This window comes from Lissotriton vulgaris, chromosome 4_1, assembly GCF_964263255.1.
Source record: "Lissotriton vulgaris chromosome 4_1, aLisVul1.2, whole genome shotgun sequence".
Lineage (NCBI taxonomy): Eukaryota > Metazoa > Chordata > Amphibia > Caudata > Salamandridae > Lissotriton > Lissotriton vulgaris.
Genome location: NC_141691.1, coordinates 1,562,457,660 through 1,562,483,614, shown reverse-complemented (window position 1 = coordinate 1,562,483,614; position 25,955 = coordinate 1,562,457,660). Strand labels below are relative to the sequence as shown.

At 47.3% G+C, this 25,955-nt stretch overlaps 1 protein-coding gene across 1 annotated transcript in view; it reads right to left on the bottom strand.

The window, feature by feature from the left end:
• Window positions 1–4,708: 4,708 nt before the first annotated feature.
• Window positions 4,709–25,955, bottom strand: part of LOC147724241 (lectin-like) — a 112,688-nt gene continuing 91,441 nt past the window's right edge. Inside the window, exon 5 of the mRNA XM_086966978.1 lies at window positions 4,709–4,948. Coding sequence (XP_086823104.1) covers window positions 4,863–4,948 — 86 coding nt within the window. The 3' untranslated portion in view covers window positions 4,709–4,862. The remainder of the gene's footprint in view (window positions 4,949–25,955) is intronic.

The window sequence follows — 25,955 nt, the reverse complement described above, 5'->3', positions numbered from 1 at the left end:
ATGTTGAAATAAATGAACATTGTTTATCAACCAACTTGGAGTCTTGAATTAAGAACCTAATGCAGTGCCCACATACAGGGATGCGCTCACAGTGAATGTGCGCAGTACTTCTAGTTCACTAATAACACAGTAGGACGGCTGGGTTACCTGTTGGAGCACCCGACCCACTTATAAAAATTACAAAACAAGGAAAAATACCTACTTTGATTCTTTTGGGCTGTGCACCCCTCCCTATACTAACACAGTGTCGTCGACCAATCACACAATTGACCCTACAAAAGGACGGGATATACAAAGTGATCCAGTGGTGGTCTCTGACTGGAACCATGCCACGGCACACCAGGCTTTTTTATTTTCTTATGCTGGCTTACACCAGCCATCACCACTGCTCTTACATGCAAGGGGTTTTTACCAATATCCCCCTGTGCACGGAACACTCTATTGTGTGGCCCATGACCAGGCAACACTACAGGCATTATTATTATTGTTGTGTGTGGTAGGTATCTTCATGCTCTCTGCAAGGTAAACAATCTCATGGGTCTCATCTGTGAGTGGCAGATGGTAAATGGTGATTTGCTGTGGGCTTCCTCCACTGGTCTGGGGACAGTGATAAAAAGCCTTTTCGGTATCAGACACATATTATATGTGAGACAGTCTCTATGCAAGTCTCTATGCAAGTCACTGTCAGGTTTTGGGTGGCTGGCTTCAGTGGTGCCTGCCTCTAGTAAGACAATCATAGCAGGTCTGTTTGAGGAAGAGAATGCAGAAGCCAGAGTGTACATGGCACCACATACACATATCCTCTCTCCTTGTTAGATCAGAAGCATTACACTTCCGTTTATGGACGGTGCTTAGCACTGATTGGCTGACTTGGTCCAATCAGACACTATACGGGAGGAGCCAGTTGTTGCCCACGGGCTATTTGATGCATGCCACATCACAAACGCGCTGCTGGTGTGCCAAAAGTGCGCCAAAGGCAGGCCCTTCTGCCACTGTCCACGCCTGGATGGCACCAGGTGCTAGGCACTCTGCCTGAGGAAATAGGCATAAGCTCTCATACTCGCCTAACAACCTCTTGTCCATCAAGGCACAATGCTCTACTTGTGTTAATCATGCCTGATCCCACTGGGGGTCACCTTAATTGCAAATAATGTGCGTTCCTCCCCACACCTCTGTGTTCAGATTTCTCAGCTGGAATTGTAGGTCCCTGGCCAAGCATTATGCCAAGGTGTTTGACCTGTTACTAGAGGAATTCACGGATAAGTGGTCCTTAAGGGAAACCTAGCTGACACCGGACTCCATTGTCGAATCATGGTTAGCATTACCCCTGGGCTACGCTATGAAGCAATTAAATAGAGTCCGTAACAGAGGGGGGGGGCATTGCAATAATATTTAAAGAGTTCTACTACTGCTGCTTCACTTTTTAAAACAACCCTAAACCACAATATCTGGCTTGCTCATTTATCTTCCTCCAGGGCCATCTAAAGTCTTAAGGGAAGAGCTGGTTAACAAAGTCACCATATTGGCCAGTAAATCTATAAATTGTACTATTCTGGGAGACCTCAACCTACATCTTGAAGATGACTTTAAGAAGGAAATTGCCAGTTTCTTAGCAGATTTAGAGACTTGCCAGCCATTGCAATGCGGTGTTAGCGTCACGCATTTCTGGCCACCGGAGAGGTTTTCCCTCCTCTTCCCATGGGTTGGTTGGATAATTTCCTTGTCTCTATTTCCCTGCAATGTCAAGGACATCCACTACAGATTTGTCTGCAGCCTGCTTTTAAACAACCCTGGCACCAAATTCGACGTTAACAACTTCTCTGATCTGCTGCTAAGTCATAAACCCCAGCTACCCTCTAACATATATGCAGCAAATGTCCTTTTTCAGGACTGGTTTACACATGCCCTTGACAGCCATATTCCTGCTAAACTGAGCTATAAAAAAAGAGCTCAGTCTAACCCTTGGCTCAATGAGTCTTTGACCCATGCAAAAATAAATGCAAGCAACTTGAGGGTGCTTGGAGAAGCTCACATGGCCTAGAAGCGAAAAAACAGTATCGCGCATCCATCAAGGTTTACCACAAGCCACGGCTGAGTATATTGCCTCTAAAATTAAAGAGAATAATAATCCTTCAAAAATTATCTATACCCTTCTTAAGGTTATGAAGAGTTCAAATTCAGAAACAGAATCGCCCATCACCTCGACTAATCAGTGTGACGAGTTGGCCAGATATATTTTTAACAAGGTGAAGAAGATTTACAATAATTTTCCAACCGTAAATGCCAACATAGATTGTATGGGAGGGCAAAGGCACAACTGAAACAATGTTGGAAGGACATTGTTCTACTTCCCTCTACTATACTTCTCTGAGGTTTAGTCTCTCTAAACTCAAATTAAAACAGGCTCCCCAGCTGATCCTATGAAACCAGATCAACTCTGAAAATTTCAAAAACTTATTCTACCAGTATGTTGGGAGCTGATTGATTTTTTCCTGACTCTGGCATCCGTACCACTCGCATGGAAGCATGCTAAAGTAATACCACTTGATTTTTTCCTGACTCTGGCATCCGTACCACTCGCATGGAAGCATGCTAAAGTAATACCACTATTAAAAAAAAAAAGTCTTTGAAGCCATCCAAGCGGAAAAACTATTTCGCTATACCTCAGCCCCCTTTCCTGGCCAAAGCTACTGAATGTGAATGCCATCCTCACAGAGTTTGTAGAGCTCAATGAGATACTGGACTCATCACCAAACGGTTTCAGATCACGCCACAGTACCGAACCCACTTTGCTGGCAGTGATGGAGCAAATTCGAAGCAGTTTAGATGAAGGAAACTCTGCGGCTCTAATTATTCTTGACTTAAGTGCCGCATTTGATACAGTATCCCATAAGATCCTATTGCGCACATGCTGGGCATATGTATAGGGGTGCGGCCTTGGCCTTGTTCGGATCTTTTCCTCAAGGCAGAACATTCCAGTTCACTGTTCCATCCCACTGTTAGCAGGAGTATGCCATCCATAACTGTGTGCTGCAGGAATCAATATTGAGTCCCATGCTCTTTAAAATCTACCTGCAGCCCCTCGTGATGGTAGCAAAAAGCAAAGGTTTGTCATTAGTATCTTACAATGATGACACCAAACTGGTCATCTCCTATTCCAAGAACAAACATAACCTCTTTAAATTTAAGGAGGGCATGCTGGTTATTGCTGACTGGATGACAGCAAACTGCCTGCAGTTAAATGCCAGCAAATCCGAAATACTACTGTTTGGGAGAGACAATAAATTGTGGTGGAACAATGATGGCCAGATGAGTTGAAACCTGTACCCCTTCCTAAGGAGGCAGTGAAAGATTTTGAATATGGGTTGACAGTGGGCTATCCTTAGAAACCCAAACAAAAGAAGTTGCAGGGCTTGATTTGGGGTTTTGCGAGGACTTAAGCCCTTTTTAGGTTTCTTTGACTCACAAACCCGCAAAACCATTAACCAAGCCATGATTTTATCCAGGCTGGTCTACGGTAATTACCTTTACCTTGGCGCTGATAAATCTGGGATCCAGCGCCTACACAGGGTACAAAATGCGGTAACACGCACTCTTTTTGCTCTGCCAGAATTTTGCTCAGTGTCAAAGCTTTCACCTAAGCTACACTGGCTGCCTGTTGATAATTGAGACATTGTGCTTTGCTCACAACATTCTGACCCAACAGGCTCCCCCTGTCTTAGCAGATATGCAAGCACCGTACTTACCGCAATGTATATTGCGCTCAGCCGATCCAGTTTTAGCCTTTACCTTCCGATTCCTAGGAGCAAGAGCTGGGACCACTCTTTGATGGCTTTGGCGGTTGGACTCTGGAATTCTCCTGTATCTATAAGAGGTATTCAGAACTATCTACACTTTCTAAAGACCATAAAATTCCGGTTATTCCCAGCTTAACCTCTCTCCCTCTGCTTGTCTTCCTGCAATGTGTACCTGGATAGCGCTGGGAAGCCCCGTCGCTGGGGCAGCCATGCACTTTATAAATCCTTTAACTTAACTTGTTACTGAAAACACAAGCCCGGAGGAGGACATGCAGAGTTTGACTGTAGGCACTCAGTGAGAATTGTGTGACACTACCGTCCTGTGATTTGAATCCCTAAGGCACAAAGTCTTACCCCTACATCTGCATGCTGGTGTTGAGCTGGGGCAGGTAAGAAATATGGGAGACTTTGTTGGTTTTGTTGATGACCAGGCGGAAGAATTATTCTGCATACTGTCTGAAACTGCGTTTCATCTTGTTGCTGGATTTATACATTTAGAAGGCTTGAGACCATGACGGGTGAGTAGTTGTTCTATACAAGCCGATTGATTGATTGATTGGGTGATGGTTATTTGATTTTTCCCTTCATCTATTGATCTTTTCTGCTTTGTGGAATTCCTCCATGGTTTGGAAAAACATATATTTATTTTAATATGTGTATTGGACCTTTCTTTCCCCCTGTAAATTAACAGTTTTACTTTTTCAAGGTAAATTTCATTGGTTCACGCTTTGACATTAATAATGACTTCTCCAAGCTCCTGGTAGCCAGGAGAGGAAAGAAGCCTCAGTTGTTGCAGGGTTCCTACAGGATCCTAGCCCGCTCTCACATGGTAACTATGTGGTAAAGTGAAGAAATTCTAAGAAAGCGTACAACATATATTCATGAAGATAGAAAACAAAACAACTTTTGTTTTCAGTTTGTGCTATGATTTTATTTTGAATTCAATTTCCAATACCTCCAGCCTCTAGTTATATACTGACATGTGATAATTAAAAGTAAGGATTTATCATTTCTAATAATTAAAATATTGCAGTGTAGCCCTTCTGGCAAAATCTGGTATGGTGCTTATCCTAGAAAATCAAGGATGTCATTTGATTTGCAGACAAATGCCAAGGGTGTGTCGCATTTCTCGTCATTCCATCTTCCAGGTCCTGTGGAAGATACAAAAGACATAATATATATCATTTTTTTTCCAGGATGCCATATATCTGATGACAAAATGTAAGTTTAAACATCAAACGACATTGGCTCCAGAAATTGACGAATCTTCTTGTTGATGTTTGTATAAGATGTTGGCATTACCTACCCTGTACTTCCTCTCACATTGTTTTTATCATGACTTTTTGATATCATTAACACATAGTCTAAAGTTCTATATGTTCCTGTATGAGTGCCCAGGCACTAATTATGCTTCCAGCCCTTGAGCTGATCTGCTGTCATTGGTTAACTGGTGGTCTAGGGGTAGCCTGGCATAGGACAGGCTACTCACCTGATTCTAGGGCCTATCAAATGGTACCCACTAAACCACTACTTCATAAGCAAATTATGATGCTTCTTTCTACAGTTTGCACCTTCACAATATTTGCTGTCACAGAAATAGTCCATGTTGCTAAAACCTTGTACAAAAAGTTTGACCTTGACTTAAAACTTCCCATTATTGCCTCTCCTTTATCTTTGAATGAACTTCTGATTACTTTCCATCCTCTGCATGTCTCCTCTTTTTAATACAGCCAAATGTAAGTCATATGCATGTGTGTATTAGCCTCTAGTATTGTATTACTTTAAATTGCGCCCTACCTCATCTAAAAAACGAATTTGGTCCTTTTTGAAAGTCATATCCTGCTACCTAGCAATACCTAATCCCCTGTAGCTCATCTGCTAATTCCACCAGCCATCTGCATGAACTCACATACCTCACACTAATGCACTAATGTTCACACCTAATTCCTACTAATTTAATGCACCAAAAAGACACTGGAGTAAATGCCCATAATGGCCTCATTGAGAGCACAAGACTGATCCCAATGACACCAATAACCACGAGCCTTGGGTTCCAGAGCGGCTTGCTCCTGACGTTCAGCAGTTCTGTTACTCTTGAGGAGTAGTAAGCACTATAGAACTGCAATTAAAATACTATAAATGTGTAAATTGCTCAATAGATTAATATATTTGCAAATTTAGGAGAAGTATGCCTAAAGTAATCTGTAAGATCAAGGGTAAAAATACCAAGATGCAAATTACCCTTGCTCCCTAAGTGCTTGACATAGTTTTGCATTGAATTTACAGATGATAGCAAAATATGTCGAACAACTAATATACTAGTATTCATTAGGTCTGGGAGGGACTAGTTGAGTTTTGCTCTGCTGAATTCTGCAGAACTACATGAAAACTCTGCAGGATTCCACAGCCGGATGGAGTGGAGCATTTGGTGCTATGGAATGCTGATGGTACTTTCCACTAACTTTGGAAAAATGAAAGGCTTAAATTCCTAATAAGGATTTAAAATTCCAGTATTTTTCACAGTGTACAAATCAAAATTACAAATGCCCCTAGTACTGCCGCTCTGCACCATGGTGCGGTCCATCTTGATTCCAGAAGGATGTGAGTACAATTGAGTCCTGCTGTGTGCGATACCTTCGTGCCTCTCTGTGGTACCTCTTGAGGTACCTCCCTACGTCTCTGGGAGCACCTCCCTGCACCATCTCCTCGCCTCCTTCAGCTTCCACCCTCTCTTCCACCTTCTCTGCTCCACACACTCATCATCCCAGCACTCAGCTTTCTCTCTTTCCAACCATTACATTCTGCCCTCTGCCCTGCGCCTCCCTTCTTTCTTGCCCCCCTCTTCTCCTTCCTTTCAGTTCCCACTACCCACTTTCTTTTCATCCCTTTACTATCTCTATTTGCTTCCGTGGCCCTGACCACACCCTCTTTCTCTCCAATGTCTTCTGTGCACCCCATTCCATGACTATCCCTCTACCTATTTTTATCGTCCCCCCCAGTGCCTGTCCAGACATCTTTCTCATGCCTCCTGCCTTGTCGCAAAGACCCTTCTGACTGACATTTACCCTTGCATGCATCCCTCTCTTTTAGGCCCTGGATATTTGCTGTTTGTTTTTGCTATTTAGCGGCATTCATTTTTCCCCTTCCTTCAGGATCTCAGAGCAAGCCCTGTCAGCATCCATTTTATTCTGGTGTAATTAGGGGCCCAAATCGACTTTCTTTATTAGGGAAGAGTAGAATTGGCCTGGATGACAACATTGTCGCATCCCTGGAGCCCAGTCCTTCAAATAAAGAGCAGCTCTGGCCTGAGCAGGTTGTTGTCAGGTGCCACTCTGACATGATCCTCCCTTAGACCTGATTGACTTTGCCTGATACCTGTCTGGAAGGAAGCCTTCGGCATGCAGAAGAGGCCAAACTGTGGATCGTAAAGCCGGGTGAGAACCAACCTTGTGGGGGACCTTCCTGAGCCTAGGAGTGTTGGATATCATCGCCCAATGTGCTCCTCACAGACAGTCGGTGCCCTCAAGGGGCTGAGGAATGCCCATGAGTAATAATAATATAATAATAATAATCTTTATTCGGTTTTTAGCGATGCAAAACCATAAAAGTTATCACAACATACAAAATACATGAATATTTATATAAAAGAAATTATTACACACATTTTTTAAAACATATGACCAGGTTCTGTGCAAATTGAGTAAATGATAGGACAATAGTAACTCTCTGAGTTTCTTCTTCTATTTCAAAGGTTATTCCTATGTCTCATAATACACTTTAGGAAGTTGAGTACGTGATAACAGGTACATTCAGAATCCAACATCTGTAGTGCTAACATGGCTGGACGACACTGTCTATAACCCCATCTTTTTAATAAAGGGATTATCCAGATTTTTCCATGGGTGTGAAAAAATTTACAAAACAAAATTGTATGAATGGTTGACTGTTGGGACAAATCGTCACCTGGACAAGGGGCCAAGTTTGAGTTCCAATTGTTTTTTTCAGGAAAAGTCACTAGTCTGTAAAAAAGATTCAGTCTGAACCTTGTTAGGAGCATCTTATCGTATGTTGTAAATTCTAGAGTCAGATAGAGCTGGATTTCTGGGGAGTGCTGTATCATATTCGCATGGGTCACAGATTTTTTGGTCGACAGCAAGGTCAGTCTCAAAGACTCTAGATGGCTCAGCGCAGTTTGTTTCAGATCTTTCTTAGATATTTCATTTAGTTTTTCTGGGGTGAAGTAATACTTTTGTAGTCCCAGATCGGAAAAGAAGTGTCTGATATAGGAGAGCCATGCTATTTTATGTACATGATCCAATTCCATGGAGTCCTGTAAGATGTTTTTGGTCAGCAGGTTTTTGTCCGACAACCAGACGCGCCTCCAAAGTAATAGTGGCTGGATCTTTATTAAATCTTCAATATATGGGATTCCCAATTCCATATGCGAGGCATAGATGGAAGAGCCTTTTGGCGTGGACAAGAGGAATCTCATGAAAAAGTTTTCTTCTTTTTGCAGTGAACCCGTAGCTGTGTGTCCCCAAATCCCTGCCCCGTAAAGGGCGATGGCTTGGCATTTTGCAGCATAAATCTGTAACAGTTCTGCTGATGTTTTTTTTCCAAGTCTTTTTGAGAAGTTCATCAGTACTAGAATTGCTCGTTTGAACAGATGTCTCCTGGCCTCAACAGCAGCCTTCCAATTTAGGCTGTCATCAATCATGATGCCCAAGTAAGGATACTGAGAGGTCTTTTCGATTTTTTGGTCTTTTAAATAGATGGTCTTTGTGGCTTTTCGTTGTCCACCCGCTACCATGACAAATGTTTTTTTTACATTAATATGTAAGTCCAGGGCACCCATGAAGTCAGCATACTTGGATAAAGATTTCTGAAGCTCGATAGGAGTGCGTTCTAAAATAACTGCGTCATCCGCATAGATCAGTGCGGGGAACAGGCGGTGTTTCAGTCTGGGCAGGTCCTGCCCCCCCCTCAACATGGTCTCCTCCAGTCCGTTGGTATACAGGGAGAAGAGGAAGGGGGCTAGGACGCATCCTTGCCTTACTCCTCGCTCTACCCTAAACCGTGCAGTTAGCTCTCCTTTTGTTCCATATCTCACTCTTGCAGAGGCTTCACCGTATAGCTCCCTTAGAAAATCCAGGAGGGGAGGATCAACCCCTAGTGTACCCAGCAGAGACCAGAGCTTCGCATGTGACACGCAGTCAAACACGGAGGACAAATCCACGTAGACCATGTAAATTGTCCCTGGATTTGCGTGAATGTATTTCGAAACTAGCATACTTAAGTTAAGGGCCTGTTCCACTGTTCCAAAGCCTTCCCTAAATCCCGACTGGAGATCCGAAAGGATATTTTTATCTTTTGCCCATTGCTGAAGTTTTTCCAGGACAACTCTGCTGACTACTTTGCCTAGGGAGTCAAGCAGCGAAATAGGTCGGTAACATTTCGTATCTTGGCGGTCCCCCTTTTTAAAGATAGGGACCATGATGGAACATGACCATGACTCCAACAGTCCTAGTTTCGCTGCTGCTATGCAGACGCTTGTGAGTATTGGTGTCCAAAGATCAGGAAGATGTTTAAATATGTCCACTGGGACCCCGTCGGGCCGGGTGCTTTGCCACTCTTACTCATCAATAGTGCCATTTCGACGTCTTGTAGTTCAAAGTCTATCGGTATTGGGAATACTACCGGGGGAAGATTGAGATGGCGTTCTTCTATTAACGATGTTAGTTCAAAGATTTTTGAGAAATGGTTCACCCAGGTTTCCTCATCGATAGCAACGTCGATCTAAGGAATATTAGAGTCGAGGGGAGACTTAACTATTCGCCAAAAGGACTGACTATCTTTCATGAGTGCGCTTTTATGCAGAGCGTTCCACAAAGGCAGTTTCAGCTCTTTTTTCCTTGACTTTCTGGCGTTATTATACTCTCGTCGGAGGTGTTGGATCTCTAAATGGTCTCTGTTTGATTTTCCAAGTGCCTTTCTTAAGTTGGTCTGCGCCTTAGTACAATCATGATTAAACCAACCTGTAGTACTTGGATTGTTTTGTTTGGGTAATCTGGTCAACGGTGTTTTTACTTGTTCTAGTATCATCTTAAAATTTTCCAGGATTAGCTTGGCATCTGCTTGAGGATCCAGGTATATCATTATATTGTTATAAGCAGTCTTTATTAATGTGTCAGTGAGCTTGTCAGGATCCACTTTTTCCCATTTTATCTTGTATCCGTTTTTTTTGCCCAGTTCAAGCCTATTTTGTGATAAGGTGTTTGCTTTTGTTGCCATAAAAGATCTTGGTTGGTTCAGCTGTAAATTCAACCTTAGAGCGGAGTGGTCGCTTAGGATGTTTTCCAAAATTTTAAAGTTCTTACTTAGATCTTTTAGACCTTCTGTGATGATTATATAGTCAACTGTGGCATCGTGCCCCCTTCCTCGATAGGTAGGTTCTAGTTGATTCTTTAGTGGTAGAATTGGATTTATTATTAGCAGTTCCAGATCTGCGAGGATATTGTTCATAGCTAACCCCGTTCGTGAATGGAGGAAGTGCACGAGGGGGTTCTCGTGTTCGTCCACCAATCCGCAGGTCTGGTTGTTCGTCAAAGGGCAGGGGTGTAAGTTGAAGTCCCCTCCCCATATTATATGGACGTTACCCTTTCTCTCATAAAGGTGTCTATGATGGGTGATTTTTTTTTGAATTATGGAGAGGATGTTTAAGAAATTGTCATCCTCTAAATTATTGTATAAGTTGATTAGTATAATAATATGTTTTTTCCCTATTATGAGTGTAAACAATTGAAAGTTTGGAAAAGAATCTGTCTCTAATACCTTCAAGTCAGTTATTGTGTTGGCTATGTAAGTTACCAGCCCCCCCCCCTGGGTCTACCTGAACTGCTTGAAAGGGTGGGGGATGAGTATGTCTTATATCCTACAAGATGTAGGGGCGTCGTGGCCCATGTCTCCTGTAAGCATATAATTTTACCTTCCTCCAAAAATCGGGCAGCAGAACCATCCTCTATTTTTGGTCGGAGGCCTGCAATGTTCCAGAAAATCACCGAGAGCTGTAAGGTTTCCTTCTCTGGATCTGCCGTTTTAGATTCTGGTGGATCTGGGGGATCTTCAGATAGGACCGGGCTGGCCTGTAGGGGCTTCGGAGTTTCGACTCGTGGTCAGTCGACCATTTCCAGGCTGATAAACCGATTCATGGTCGGTATTCCTGGCCAATTTAGCCAATGTGGGGTATCTCTAAAGATAGGTCTATATGATCGGTAGCGTGGTCTGTCCCACTGTTCCCAGTTTCTGCCTCTGTTCTGTGGTCCCACAGTCTGCCACCGGCCCTCTTGCTGTTGATAATTCTGGTTTACTGTCCACCAAGAATTGTCAGGATCACTATGTCGCTGAAATGTTATAGGCCCAGCGCAGTCTAGTTCCCATGGTTGAGGGACTGCTTTTCGCCAGATATTATCAGATTCATTCGAATAGTTATTATGATATCTTTTTGGGTAAAAGAAGGAAAGGGATCTTGTAGCGATCCCTCCAGTTGTATTATTATAGTCCCAGGAACATATATACTCGACTATGCTAGGGTCCTCGAAGGTGATCACTATACAATCTCCCTGTATACTTTTTTTCCTGTGTCCCACCCAAGGGGTCCTACAAACTGACGTTATCCTGCTTGTCCAGGTTGGCGGAACAGGTCGATTTGTGTTCAACCAATACTGTACTTTGTTTTTCAACGACCAGTTGGGTTCCGTCCCCTCTCCCGTTAGTTCAGGAACCCCCGTCATCACTACCACATATGGGCATGCCTCAGGTGGCATGTTTAGCGGGAGCTTGTTATCAGTGGTCCCTCTCATACCTCCTTTGTTGTTTGGGAGATTTGTTTTGTTTGTGGCAGGAGTTTTAGGGGCCGGTGTGTTTATGGTTGGCGTGTTTGCTTTAGGTGTATTTGGTGCGACATTGCTCTGCGGGGGAATTGTAAGGACCTTGGGCGTGGGTTTCTGTGCAGCGGGAGCCTTTGGTGCTGTAGGGGCCTTTACTGTGGGTTGCTGTTTAGGCGACGGGCGGGCTAGAGTTGTAACTTTCTATTGTGGAAGCAATGTAGCCGAGGTGTTTATACCCGTTTTTGGCGGTCCCTGTATGGGTAATGCCTTAGGACAGCTAGCAAGTTTTGTCAATTGAGACTCGATGTTAAGCAGTCTAGTTTCTATTGGGCGAATATAGGAATCTAGAAGGGAAGCTATCTCCTTTATTAGCCTTGATGCTTCTCTTTCCTTGCCCGTTGTTAGTGGGGGGGGGATCTAAGGTGATGGTATCTTGGATGTTCTGTGGTGGATGATGGATCATTATCAAATTATTGGCTGGGTCAGCAATTTGGTGAGATAAACCTGCCGGATTTGTGGTGTCGATCAGATCTATATGATCGACCACTTTGTTGTTTGCAGTATTATCTACCTTTTCCCTATCCTTCCTTTTCTTTATGGCTCCCTCCCTCCTCCCTCTAGCTTGCCTTACGTCTTCCGGGGTGTGGTCAGGGAAAATTTTGGGTGTTTTTTCTAACTCGTTTTCTGAGAATGTTACAGAGAGTTGAGTGGCAGAAAGGTCTACATTATTTGGGAGACTAAGTCTGTTTGTGCCCGCTGTGATTTGGGTTGGGGCAGACTGTATTTCTGGGGTTCTTGCGGTTGCTAGTAGACCCATTGAGGATCGCCTTGCGATTGCGAGTTCAGTTGATACTCTACCCTCAATCAGACTGATACTTTGATCAATGAATGTGTTTGCTTTAGAAATAAAGTCATCCATTGGTCCTAACAGTTTTTCTCCTACCCTGGTTTTTTTGAGTTTTTTTTGCTTACTTCCCCTCGTGTTCATTTTCAGTAGATGGAATATGCTAAGTCTTTAGTTAATAATGATGGATCGTCGCTGGCTTCAGAGAGGTGGTAGGTACCTGTAAAAGGAGTCCGAAGATGTAATGCTTAGAGCAGGGGCCCGGACCGGACTCTCACGTTCTCGAACGGCCTCAAACGGCCCGCTCTTTGCCCGGTCTTTGTCCCGTGCTCCGCCCCGCGCGCGTCCCGCGTCGCGGGTGAAGTGATGGTAAATATGTACTTGTCGGCGGTGGGTGTGTCCGTGGGCGTGGCCGCCGGGGGAAGAGGAACCAGCTGAGCAACGTGGAGATTGCTGGTCCTCGCAGTCCCCCGGCTTGCTGATGGTGTTTGCCCAAGCCTCTACCCTGGGGACTCTAGCTGGGAGCGCTAGGCTTGCCCTGCCGATTGCAGGGCTCGCTCACACCAGCGAGTCCTCGTCAAGGGGAGGCGGCAGCCAGATAAGCAAATTTCTATGTTGCGCGGACCTTCGCTCCGTCCTGGACACAACAGGCAGCAGAGTTCAGCAAAGCAAAGTGAGTGGCACCCGCGAAGCGGGTGTCACGAAAGGTTTTGAATTGGTCAGCGGTGGGCATGTCCGTGGGCGTGGCCGCCGGGGGAAGAGGAACCAGCTGAGCCACGTGGAGATTGCTGGTCCTCGCAGTCCCCCGGCTTGCTGATGGTGTTTGCCCAAGCCTCTACGCTGGGGACTCTAGCTGGGAGCGCTAGGCTTGCCCTGCCGATTGCAGGGCTCGCTCACACCAGCGAGTCCTCGTCAAGGGGAGGCGGCAGCCAGATAAGCAAATTTCTATGTTGCGCGGACCTTCGCTCCGTCCTGGACACAACAGGCAGCAGAGTTCAGCAAAGCAAAGTGAGTGGCACCCGCGAAGCGGGTGTCACGAAAGGTTTTGAATCGGTCGGCGGTGGGCGTGTCCGTGGGATTGGCCGCCGGGGGAAGAGGAACTAGCTGAGCAACGTGGAGATTGCTGGTCCTCGCAGTCCCCCGGCATGCTGATGGTGTTTGCCCAAGCCTCTACCCTGGGGACTCTAACTGGGAGCGCTAGGCTTGCCCTGCCGATTGCAGGGCTCGCTCACACCAGCGAGTCCTCGTCAAGGGGAGGCGGCAGCCAGATAAGCAAATTTCTATGTTGCGCGGACCTTCGCTCCGTCCTGGACACAACAGGCAGCAGAGTTCAGCAAAGCAAAGTGAGTGGCACCCGCAAAGCGGGTGTCACGAAAGGTTTTGAATCGGTTGGCAGTGGGTGTGTCCGTGGGCGTGGCCGCCGGGGGAAGAGGAACCAGCTGAGCAACGTGGAGATTGCTGGTCCTCGCAGTCCCCTGGCTTGCTGATGGTGTTTGCCCAAGCCTCTACCCTGGGGACTCTAGCTGGGAGCGTTAGGCTTGCCCTGCCGATTGCAGGGCTCACTCACACCAGCGATTCCTCATCAAGGGGAGGCGGCAGCCAGATAAGCAAATTTCTATGTTGCACGGACCTTCGCTCCGTTCTGGACACAACAGGCAGCAGAGTTCAGCAAAGCAAAGTGAGTGGCACCCCTAGTGGCACGCCTAGGAGTGTTGGATATCATCGCCCAATGTGCTCCTCACAGACAGTCGGTGCCCTCAAGGGGCTGAGGAATGCCCATGAGTAGCTAGTGTATTTAGGGTGGGCATGCACCGACTGACAGCATCGTAGTGATTTGGCAGTAAAATAAACTGGTTGGCGCCCCCAGGGGCCTCCCCTCCCTCTAGGGGCACTGGGTGTGGTATCTGCACCTTCGGTGTTCATGTGCTTCAGATCTAAGTACTGGCTCATGAGAAGCCCTGTAAGTGACATTCACTGCATTGGTTGCCATGACAACTATTTGGCAGCAACCGTCCCCGTCATTACACTTATGGCCATGTATGATCTGGGAACCTTCTCTGAAGGAGGATCGCCAGTCCTTTGAAAAAACCTGTCTCTGATCGCCATCTTGATGTCCCAAGCTCTCCCAGACCCACCTGTGAAGCATCCTCCCTGGCAGCACCAACAGCTCACATACTGGGTAGGAGGCGATGGACAGCAAGGGGCACACTTAATGGGTGAAGCCGGCATCTACCTCACACTAGATAGCGCTTGCCTCATCTTAACTACTTCTAGCTAGCACCAGACTTGTCCAAGGTAACATCTGCCTTATCCTAGCTAGCATTATACTTATCCTAGCCAGCACCTGCCACAATGAAATGTATGTAATGACACCCAACAACTGCACACAAAGGTGTGTTGTTTTAAAGGGACCAGAACCCCCTCTCCACCATGGATGTGATTACCTTCAAACACTGCAACTACCCATGGGGGAATTCCTTTCCACTCCTCAAGTAAGAAGAGACTTAGAGGAAATGGAAAGAGAGAGAAAGAGAAAACGTAAAAGAGAGTATGTGGGAGGACAGGAGAAAAAGAGTTCTAGAGACTGGAAAGCAAAGAAAGAGAGAGAGGCTGGATTGAGAGAGCATGTGACAAAGACTTGCAGTGCTGCATAACTTTCCTGGAGGAGTGGCATAATTTAATTATTTGTTAGTAGTTAAAAGAGTAATGTGGAATTACTAAATTCCTCCAATTTCATCAGTGAAATTAAAAATTCCACCAACTTCTATTATTGATGTACATTTTGCATGTGTTATTGGTGCATGTGTGCTATTTTGAACATGCATCAGTTGTTTGATGTTGTCATTACAGCTTCATTCTGGAATAAACCTGGTTTGGTCTGGGTCAATGCATCCCTGTATGTAGGGATTGAGGTGTGCAGCCAGTAGACTTGGGAAGAGAAGAGCTTGGCATATATGTTAAGCAAGGATATCGGGCGGTAGGAAAGACATATTGCCTGATACTCACAGGCTTCGCAATCACTGTGATTAGACCATCTTGCATCCAACTCCCTAAATAAGTTGCCTAAGGGCTCCAGCAGTGGGGATAGTTGTGTGCCAACGTCTGTGTAACAATCTGCTGGGAACCCATCTATGCTGGGCACAATACCCATCTGTGGTCACAGAATTGTGGCAAGTACCTCATTCACCCGTATTTCTGCCTTTTCGGAGTGTGCTTCTGATGTAGGGAGATGTACAGTGTGCGCGGAGAAGAGATATGAGTATGTGACAACGAATCAAATATACTGTATTTATACAATTAAGTCCATTAAAGTGCAAAGTGTCATAAAAAGATTAAAAGAAGGATCAATACATAATATAAGTATGTGGCCCGTGGGTCCATTGATTCTGTGCTCCAGAGGTCAGTATAAAAATGTTTGAATGCTTGTTCTATGTCGTGGTCAGTGAGTGCTACCGAGCCTGTTTGAGTATATATATTCCCTGAACTCTATGTTTGTGTGCCTCAGCTTGGAGCTTACGTGCAAAGAGTTGTCCTGCCTTATTACCACTGATGCTAAATCCCCGTTTAGTGTGAGGAGGGCTAACTTAGCTCAGTCCATGTCAAGAGCCCTGAATTGCTTACGGGCCACGGTCAAATGGAGGCGCACTCTATGGTGCTGGTTCGATTATGTGCCTCCTCGAGTTCTTGCACATGGTTTTACGGGGCAGTCCTCTTGTCCTTCCTAGTCCCGGTCCGCTTAGTCGATATGGCCAAGAAGGAACCTTGCTACACTGCCTTTGAGATGTGCCATAGTATTGTGATTGGAGTGTCATTGGAGTTGCACATCTGAAAGTGGTGGCAAATCATCTCGTTCATTTCTTTGATTTTAGATGCATAAGAAAGGAGGGTGTGGTTGATGTGCCATGTTTTATAGGCAGTTGGGCCCCATGAGTGTGTTACAGCAGCATAATGGGAGCATGGTCTAGAAGGGCAGAGACCCTCATATCAATGACAACATTTGCTGCCCCAAGGCGGGAGGATAGCAAAGAGTAGTCTATGCAGGGGACCTATAACATAGGTGGGATGCAGAAAAGAAAGAGTACTCTCTCGGTGTGGGGTGGTGAACCTGCCGAGGCATCTATGAGGCCCACCTAATAAAATGCCACCTTGTCCAAGTTCATAACTATCCCAATCTTTGGGTCAATCTCTCAAGGTCAGCATTAAAGACCAGCTTAATGTCTCTCCATATTGTAATGTCTGCATCTGTGGATGGCGTGACTTGATTAAGGGACTGATAGAGGAAGTGTTCCTGTTGTTCATTAGGTGTGTAAATAATAGCAATCATAAAGGTGTATGTTAAGAGGGTAAGTCGTAACACCTGGAGTCTGCCCGTAACTTCGGCTTGGGTCTTCAGCATCTGTCCCTGGAACCTGGAATCGAGGAATATAGCCACACCTGCTTTCTTACAGGGGCCTGATGAAAATTATTGTTGGTCAAACAAGCATGATTTTAGCTGTCTCCAATCCTTCAGTAGAGGTGCATTTCTTCTAGTAGCCATATTTCGCAGCCCATTTGTTTTGTTTGTGGCAGGAGTTTTAGGGGCCGGTGTGTTTATGGTTGGCGTGTTTGCTTTAGGTGTATTTGGTGCGACATTGCTCTGCGGGGGAATTGTAAGGACCTTGGGCGTGGGTTTCTGTGCAGCGGGAGCCTTTGGTGCTGTAGGGGCCTTTACTGTGGGTTGCTGTTTAGGCGACGGGCGGGCTAGAGTTGTAACTTTCTATTGTGGAAGCAATGTAGCCGAGGTGTTTATACCCGTTTTTGGCGGTCCCTGTATGGGTAATGCCTTAGGACAGCTAGCAAGTTTTGTCAATTGAGACTCGATGTTAAGCAGTCTAGTTTCTATTGGGCGAATATAGGAATCTAGAAGGGAAGCTATCTCCTTTATTAGCCTTGATGCTTCTCTTTCCTTGCCCGTTGTTAGTGGGGGGGGGATCTAAGGTGATGGTATCTTGGATGTTCTGTGGTGGATGATGGATCGTTATCAAATTATTGGCTGGGTCAGCAATTTGGTGAGATAAACCTGCCGGATTTGTGGTGTCGATCAGATCTATATGATCGACCACTTTGTTGTTTGCAGTATTATCTACCTTTTCCCTATCCTTCCTTTTCTTTATGGCTCCCTCCCTCCTCCCTCTAGCTTGCCTTACGTCTTCCGGGGTGTGGTCAGGGAAAATTTTGGGTGTTTTTTCTAACTCGTTTTCTGAGAATGTTACAGAGAGTTGAGTGGCAGAAAGGTCTACATTATTTGGGAGACTAAGTCTGTTTGTGCCCGCTGTGATTTGGGTTGGGGCAGACTGTATTTCTGGGGTTCTTGCGGTTGCTAGTAGACCCATTGAGGATCGCCTTGCGATTGCGAGTTCAGTTGATACTCTACCCTCAATCAGACTGATACTTTGATCAATGAATGTGTTTGCTTTAGAAATAAAGTCATCCATTGGTCCTAACAGTTTTTCTCCTACCCTGGTTTTTTTGAGTTTTTTTTGCTTACTTCCCCTCGTGTTCATTTTCAGTAGATGGAATATGCTAAGTCTTTAGTTAATAATGATGGATCGTCGCTGGCTTCAGAGAGGTGGTAGGTACCTGTAAAAGGAGTCCGAAGATGTAATGCTTAGAGCAGGGGCCCGGACCGGACTCTCACGTTCTCGAACGGCCTCAAACGGCCCGCTCTTTGCCCGGTCTTTGTCCCGTGCTCCGCCCCGCGCGCGTCCCGCGTCGCGGGTGAAGTGATGGTAAATATGTACTTGTCGGCGGTGGGTGTGTCCGTGGGCGTGGCCGCCGGGGGAAGAGGAACCAGCTGAGCAACGTGGAGATTGCTGGTCCTCGCAGTCCCCCGGCTTGCTGATGGTGTTTGCCCAAGCCTCTACCCTGGGGACTCTAGCTGGGAGCGCTAGGCTTGCCCTGCCGATTGCAGGGCTCGCTCACACCAGCGAGTCCTCGTCAAGGGGAGGCGGCAGCCAGATAAGCAAATTTCTATGTTGCGCGGACCTTCGCTCCGTCCTGGACACAACAGGCAGCAGAGTTCAGCAAAGCAAAGTGAGTGGCACCCGCGAAGCGGGTGTCACGAAAGGTTTTGAATTGGTCAGCGGTGGGCGTGTCCGTGGGCGTGGCCGCCGGGGGAAGAGGAACCAGCTGAGCCACGTGGAGATTGCTGGTCCTCGCAGTCCCCCGGCTTGCTGATGGTGTTTGCCCAAGCCTCTACGCTGGGGACTCTAGCTGGGAGCGCTAGGCTTGCCCTGCCGATTGCAGGGCTCGCTCACACCAGCGAGTCCTCGTCAAGGGGAGGCGGCAGCCAGATAAGCAAATTTCTATGTTGCGCGGACCTTCGCTCCGTCCTGGACACAACAGGCAGCAGAGTTCAGCAAAGCAAAGTGAGTGGCACCCGCGAAGCGGGTGTCACGAAAGGTTTTGAATCGGTCGGCGGTGGGCGTGTCCGTGGGATTGGCCGCCGGGGGAAGAGGAACTAGCTGAGCAACGTGGAGATTGCTGGTCCTCGCAGTCCCCCGGCATGCTGATGGTGTTTGCCCAAGCCTCTACCCTGGGGACTCTAACTGGGAGCGCTAGGCTTGCCCTGCCGATTGCAGGGCTCGCTCACACCAGCGAGTCCTCGTCAAGGGGAGGCGGCAGCCAGATAAGCAAATTTCTATGTTGCGCGGACCTTCGCTCCGTCCTGGACACAACAGGCAGCAGAGTTCAGCAAAGCAAAGTGAGTGGCACCCGCGAAGCGGGTGTCACGAAAGGTTTTGAATCGGTTGGCAGTGGGTGTGTCCGTGGGCGTGGCCGCCGCTGGAAGAGGAACCAGCTGAGCAACGTGGAGATTGCTGGTCCTCGCAGTCCCCTGGCTTGCTGATGGTGTTTGCCCAAGCCTCTACCCTGGGGACTCTAGCTGGGAGCGTTAGGCTTGCCCTGCCGATTGCAGGGCTCGCTCACACCAGCGATTCCTCGTCAAGGGGAGGCGGCAGCCAGATAAGCAAATTTCTATGTTGCACGGACCTTCGCTCCGTTCTGGACACAACAGGCAGCAGAGTTCAGCAAAGCAAAGTGAGTGGCACCCCTAGTGGCACGCCTAGGAGTGTTGGATATCATCGCCCAATGTGCTCCTCACAGACAGTCGGTGCCCTCAAGGGGCTGAGGAATGCCCATGAGTAGCTAGTGTATTTAGGGTGGGCATGCACCGACTGACAGCATCGTAGTGATTTGGCAGTAAAATAAACTGGTTGGCGCCCCCAGGGGCCTCCCCTCCCTCTAGGGGCACTGGGTGTGGTATCTGCACCTTCGGTGTTCATGTGCTTCAGATCTAAGTACTGGCTCATGAGAAGCCCTGTAAGTGACATTCACTGCATTGGTTGCCATGACAACTATTTGGCAGCAACCGTCCCCGTCATTACACTTATGGCCATGTATGATCTGGGAACCTTCTCTGAAGGAGGATCGCCAGTCCTTTGAAAAAACCTGTCTCTGATCGCCATCTTGATGTCCCAAGCTCTCCCAGACCCACCTGTGAAGCATCCTCCCTGGCAGCACCAACAGCTCACATACTGGGTAGGAGGCGATGGACAGCAAGGGGCACACTTAATGGGTGAAGCCGGCATCTACCTCACACTAGATAGCGCTTGCCTCATCTTAACTACTTCTAGCTAGCACCAGACTTGTCCAAGGTAACATCTGCCTTATCCTAGCTAGCATTATACTTATCCTAGCCAGCACCTGCCACAATGAAATGTATGTAATGACACCCAACAACTGCACACAAAGGTGTGTTGTTTTAAAGGGACCAGAACCCCCTCTCCACCATGGATGTGATTACCTTCAAACACTGCAACTACCCATGGGGGAATTCCTTTCCACTCCTCAAGTAAGAAGAGACTTAGAGGAAATGGAAAGAGAGAGAAAGAGAAAACGTAAAAGAGAGTATGTGGGAGGACAGGAGAAAAAGAGTTCTAGAGACTGGAAAGCAAAGAAAGAGAGAGAGGCTGGATTGAGAGAGCATGTGACAAAGACTTGCAGTGCTGCATAACTTTCCTGGAGGAGTGGCATAATTTAATTATTTGTTAGTAGTTAAAAGAGTAATGTGGAATTACTAAATTCCTCCAATTTCATCAGTGAAATTAAAAATTCCACCAACTTCTATTATTGATGTACATTTTGCATGTGTTATTGGTGCATGTGTGCTATTTTGAACATGCATCAGTTGTTTGATGTTGTCATTACAGCTTCATTCTGGAATAAACCTGGTTTGGTCTGGGTCAATGCATCCCTGTATGTAGGGATTGAGGTGTGCAGCCAGTAGACTTGGGAAGAGAAGAGCTTGGCATATATGTTAAGCAAGGATATCGGGCGGTAGGAAAGACATATTGCCTGATACTCACAGGCTTCGCAATCACTGTGATTAGACCATCTTGCATCCAACTCCCTAAATAAGTTGCCTAAGGGCTCCAGCAGTGGGGATAGTTGTGTGCCAACGTCTGTGTAACAATCTGCTGGGAACCCATCTATGCTGGGCACAATACCCATCTGTGGTCACAGAATTGTGGCAAGTACCTCATTCACCCGTATTTCTGCCTTTTCGGAGTGTGCTTCTGATGTAGGGAGATGTACAGTGTGCGCGGAGAAGAGATATGAGTATGTGACAACGAATCAAATATACTGTATTTATACAATTAAGTCCATTAAAGTGCAAAGTGTCATAAAAAGATTAAAAGAAGGATCAATACATAATATAAGTATGTGGCCCGTGGGTCCATTGATTCTGTGCTCCAGAGGTCAGTATAAAAATGTTTGAATGCTTGTTCTATGTCGTGGTCAGTGAGTGCTACCGAGCCTGTTTGAGTATATATATTCCCTGAACTCTATGTTTGTGTGCCTCAGCTTGGAGCTTACGTGCAAAGAGTTGTCCTGCCTTATTACCACTGATGCTAAATCCCCGTTTAGTGTGAGGAGGGCTAACTTAGCTCAGTCCATGTCAAGAGCCCTGAATTGCTTACGGGCCACGGTCAAATGGAGGCGCACTCTATGGTGCTGGTTCGATTATGTGCCTCCTCGAGTTCTTGCACATGGTTTTACGGGGCAGTCCTCTTGTCCTTCCTAGTCCCGGTCCGCTTAGTCGATATGGCCAAGAAGGAACCTTGCTACACTGCCTTTGAGATGTGCCATAGTATTGTGATTGGAGTGTCATTGGAGTTGCACATCTGAAAGTGGTGGCAAATCATCTCGTTCATTTCTTTGATTTTAGATGCATAAGAAAGGAGGGTGTGGTTGATGTGCCATGTTTTATAGGCAGTTGGGCCCCATGAGTGTGTTACAGCAGCATAATGGGAGCATGGTCTAGAAGGGCAGAGACCCTCATATCAATGACAACATTTGCTGCCCCAAGGCGGGAGGATAGCAAAGAGTAGTCTATGCAGGGGACCTATAACATAGGTGGGATGCAGAAAAGAAAGAGTACTCTCTCGGTGTGGGGTGGTGAACCTGCCGAGGCATCTATGAGGCCCACCTAATAAAATGCCACCTTGTCCAAGTTCATAACTATCCCAATCTTTGGGTCAATCTCTCAAGGTCAGCATTAAAGACCAGCTTAATGTCTCTCCATATTGTAATGTCTGCATCTGTGGATGGCGTGACTTGATTAAGGGACTGATAGAGGAAGTGTTCCTGTTGTTCATTAGGTGTGTAAATAATAGCAATCATAAAGGTGTATGTTAAGAGGGTAAGTCGTAACACCTGGAGTCTGCCCGTAACTTCGGCTTGGGTCTTCAGCATCTGTCCCTGGAACCTGGAATCGAGGAATATAGCCACACCTGCTTTCTTACAGGGGCCTGATGAAAATTATTGTTGGTCAAACAAGCATGATTTTAGCTGTCTCCAATCCTTCAGTAGAGGTGCATTTCTTCTAGTAGCCATATTTCGCAGCCCATTTGTTTTGTTTGTGGCAGGAGTTTTAGGGGCCGGTGTGTTTATGGTTGGCGTGTTTGCTTTAGGTGTATTTGGTGCGACATTGCTCTGCGGGGGAATTGTAAGGACCTTGGGCGTGGGTTTCTGTGCAGCGGGAGCCTTTGGTGCTGTAGGGGCCTTTACTGTGGGTTGCTGTTTAGGCGACGGGCGGGCTAGAGTTGTAACTTTCTATTGTGGAAGCAATGTAGCCGAGGTGTTTATACCCGTTTTTGGCGGTCCCTGTATGGGTAATGCCTTAGGACAGCTAGCAAGTTTTGTCAATTGAGACTCGATGTTAAGCAGTCTAGTTTCTATTGGGCGAATATAGGAATCTAGAAGGGAAGCTATCTCCTTTATTATCCTTGATGCTTCTCTTTCCTTGCCCGTTGTTAGTGGGGGGGGGATCTAAGGTGATGGTATCTTGGATGTTCTGTGGTGGATGATGGATCGTTATCAAATTATTGGCTGGGTCAGCAATTTGGTGAGATAAACCTGCCGGATTTGTGGTGTCGATCAGATCTATATGATCGACCACTTTGTTGTTTGCAGTATTATCTACCTTTTCCCTATCCTTCCTTTTCTTTATGGCTCCCTCCCTCCTCCCTCTAGCTTGCCTTACGTCTTCCGGGGTGTGGTCAGGGAAAATTTTGGGTGTTTTTTCTAACTCGTTTTCTGAGAATGTTACAGAGAGTTGAGTGGCAGAAAGGTCTACATTATTTGGGAGACTAAGTCTGTTTGTGCCCGCTGTGATTTGGGTTGGGGCAGACTGTATTTCTGGGGTTCTTGCGGTTGCTAGTAGACCCATTGAGGATCGCCTTGCGATTGCGAGTTCAGTTGATACTCTACCCTCAATCAGACTGATACTTTGATCAATGAATGTGTTTGCTTTAGAAATAAAGTCATCCATTGGTCCTAACAGTTTTTCTCCTACCCTGGTTTTTTTGAGTTTTTTTTGCTTACTTCCCCTCGTGTTCATTTTCAGTAGATGGAATATGCTAAGTCTTTAGTTAATAATGATGGATCGTCGCTGGCTTCAGAGAGGTGGTAGGTACCTGTAAAAGGAGTCCGAAGATGTAATGCTTAGAGCAGGGGCCCGGACCGGACTCTCACGTTCTCGAACGGCCTCAAACGGCCCGCTCTTTGCCCGGTCTTTGTCCCGTGCTCCGCCCCGCGCGCGTCCCGCGTCGCGGGTGAAGTGATGGTAAATATGTACTTGTCGGCGGTGGGTGTGTCCGTGGGCGTGGCCGCCGGGGGAAGAGGAACCAGCTGAGCAACGTGGAGATTGCTGGTCCTCGCAGTCCCCCGGCTTGCTGATGGTGTTTGCCCAAGCCTCTACCCTGGGGACTCTAGCTGGGAGCGCTAGGCTTGCCCTGCCGATTGCAGGGCTCGCTCACACCAGCGAGTCCTCGTCAAGGGGAGGCGGCAGCCAGATAAGCAAATTTCTATGTTGCGCGGACCTTCGCTCCGTCCTGGACACAACAGGCAGCAGAGTTCAGCAAAGCAAAGTGAGTGGCACCCGCGAAGCGGGTGTCACGAAAGGTTTTGAATTGGTCAGCGGTGGGCGTGTCCGTGGGCGTGGCCGCCGGGGGAAGAGGAACCAGCTGAGCCACGTGGAGATTGCTGGTCCTCGCAGTCCCCCGGCTTGCTGATGGTGTTTGCCCAAGCCTCTACGCTGGGGACTCTAGCTGGGAGCGCTAGGCTTGCCCTGCCGATTGCAGGGCTCGCTCACACCAGCGAGTCCTCGTCAAGGGGAGGCGGCAGCCAGATAAGCAAATTTCTATGTTGCGCGGACCTTCGCTCCGTCCTGGACACAACAGGCAGCAGAGTTCAGCAAAGCAAAGTGAGTGGCACCCGCGAAGCGGGTGTCACGAAAGGTTTTGAATCGGTCGGCGGTGGGCGTGTCCGTGGGATTGGCCGCCGGGGGAAGAGGAACTAGCTGAGCAACGTGGAGATTGCTGGTCCTCGCAGTCCCCCGGCATGCTGATGGTGTTTGCCCAAGCCTCTACCCTGGGGACTCTAACTGGGAGCGCTAGGCTTGCCCTGCCGATTGCAGGGCTCGCTCACACCAGCGAGTCCTCGTCAAGGGGAGGCGGCAGCCAGATAAGCAAATTTCTATGTTGCGCGGACCTTCGCTCCGTCCTGGACACAACAGGCAGCAGAGTTCAGCAAAGCAAAGTGAGTGGCACCCGCGAAGCGGGTGTCACGAAAGGTTTTGAATCGGTTGGCAGTGGGTGTGTCCGTGGGCGTGGCCGCCGGGGGAAGAGGAACCAGCTGAGCAACGTGGAGATTGCTGGTCCTCGCAGTCCCCTGGCTTGCTGATGGTGTTTGCCCAAGCCTCTACCCTGGGGACTCTAGCTGGGAGCGTTAGGCTTGCCCTGCCGATTGCAGGGCTCGCTCACACCAGCGATTCCTCGTCAAGGGGAGGCGGCAGCCAGATAAGCAAATTTCTATGTTGCACGGACCTTCGCTCCGTTCTGGACACAACAGGCAGCAGAGTTCAGCAAAGCAAAGTGAGTGGCACCCCTAGTGGCACGCCTAGGAGTGTTGGATATCATCGCCCAATGTGCTCCTCACAGACAGTCGGTGCCCTCAAGGGGCTGAGGAATGCCCATGAGTAGCTAGTGTATTTAGGGTGGGCATGCACCGACTGACAGCATCGTAGTGATTTGGCAGTAAAATAAACTGGTTGGCGCCCCCAGGGGCCTCCCCTCCCTCTAGGGGCACTGGGTGTGGTATCTGCACCTTCGGTGTTCATGTGCTTCAGATCTAAGTACTGGCTCATGAGAAGCCCTGTAAGTGACATTCACTGCATTGGTTGCCATGACAACTATTTGGCAGCAACCGTCCCCGTCATTACACTTATGGCCATGTATGATCTGGGAACCTTCTCTGAAGGAGGATCGCCAGTCCTTTGAAAAAACCTGTCTCTGATCGCCATCTTGATGTCCCAAGCTCTCCCAGACCCACCTGTGAAGCATCCTCCCTGGCAGCACCAACAGCTCACATACTGGGTAGGAGGCGATGGACAGCAAGGGGCACACTTAATGGGTGAAGCCGGCATCTACCTCACACTAGATAGCGCTTGCCTCATCTTAACTACTTCTAGCTAGCACCAGACTTGTCCAAGGTAACATCTGCCTTATCCTAGCTAGCATTATACTTATCCTAGCCAGCACCTGCCACAATGAAATGTATGTAATGACACCCAACAACTGCACACAAAGGTGTGTTGTTTTAAAGGGACCAGAACCCCCTCTCCACCATGGATGTGATTACCTTCAAACACTGCAACTACCCATGGGGGAATTCCTTTCCACTCCTCAAGTAAGAAGAGACTTAGAGGAAATGGAAAGAGAGAGAAAGAGAAAACGTAAAAGAGAGTATGTGGGAGGACAGGAGAAAAAGAGTTCTAGAGACTGGAAAGCAAAGAAAGAGAGAGAGGCTGGATTGAGAGAGCATGTG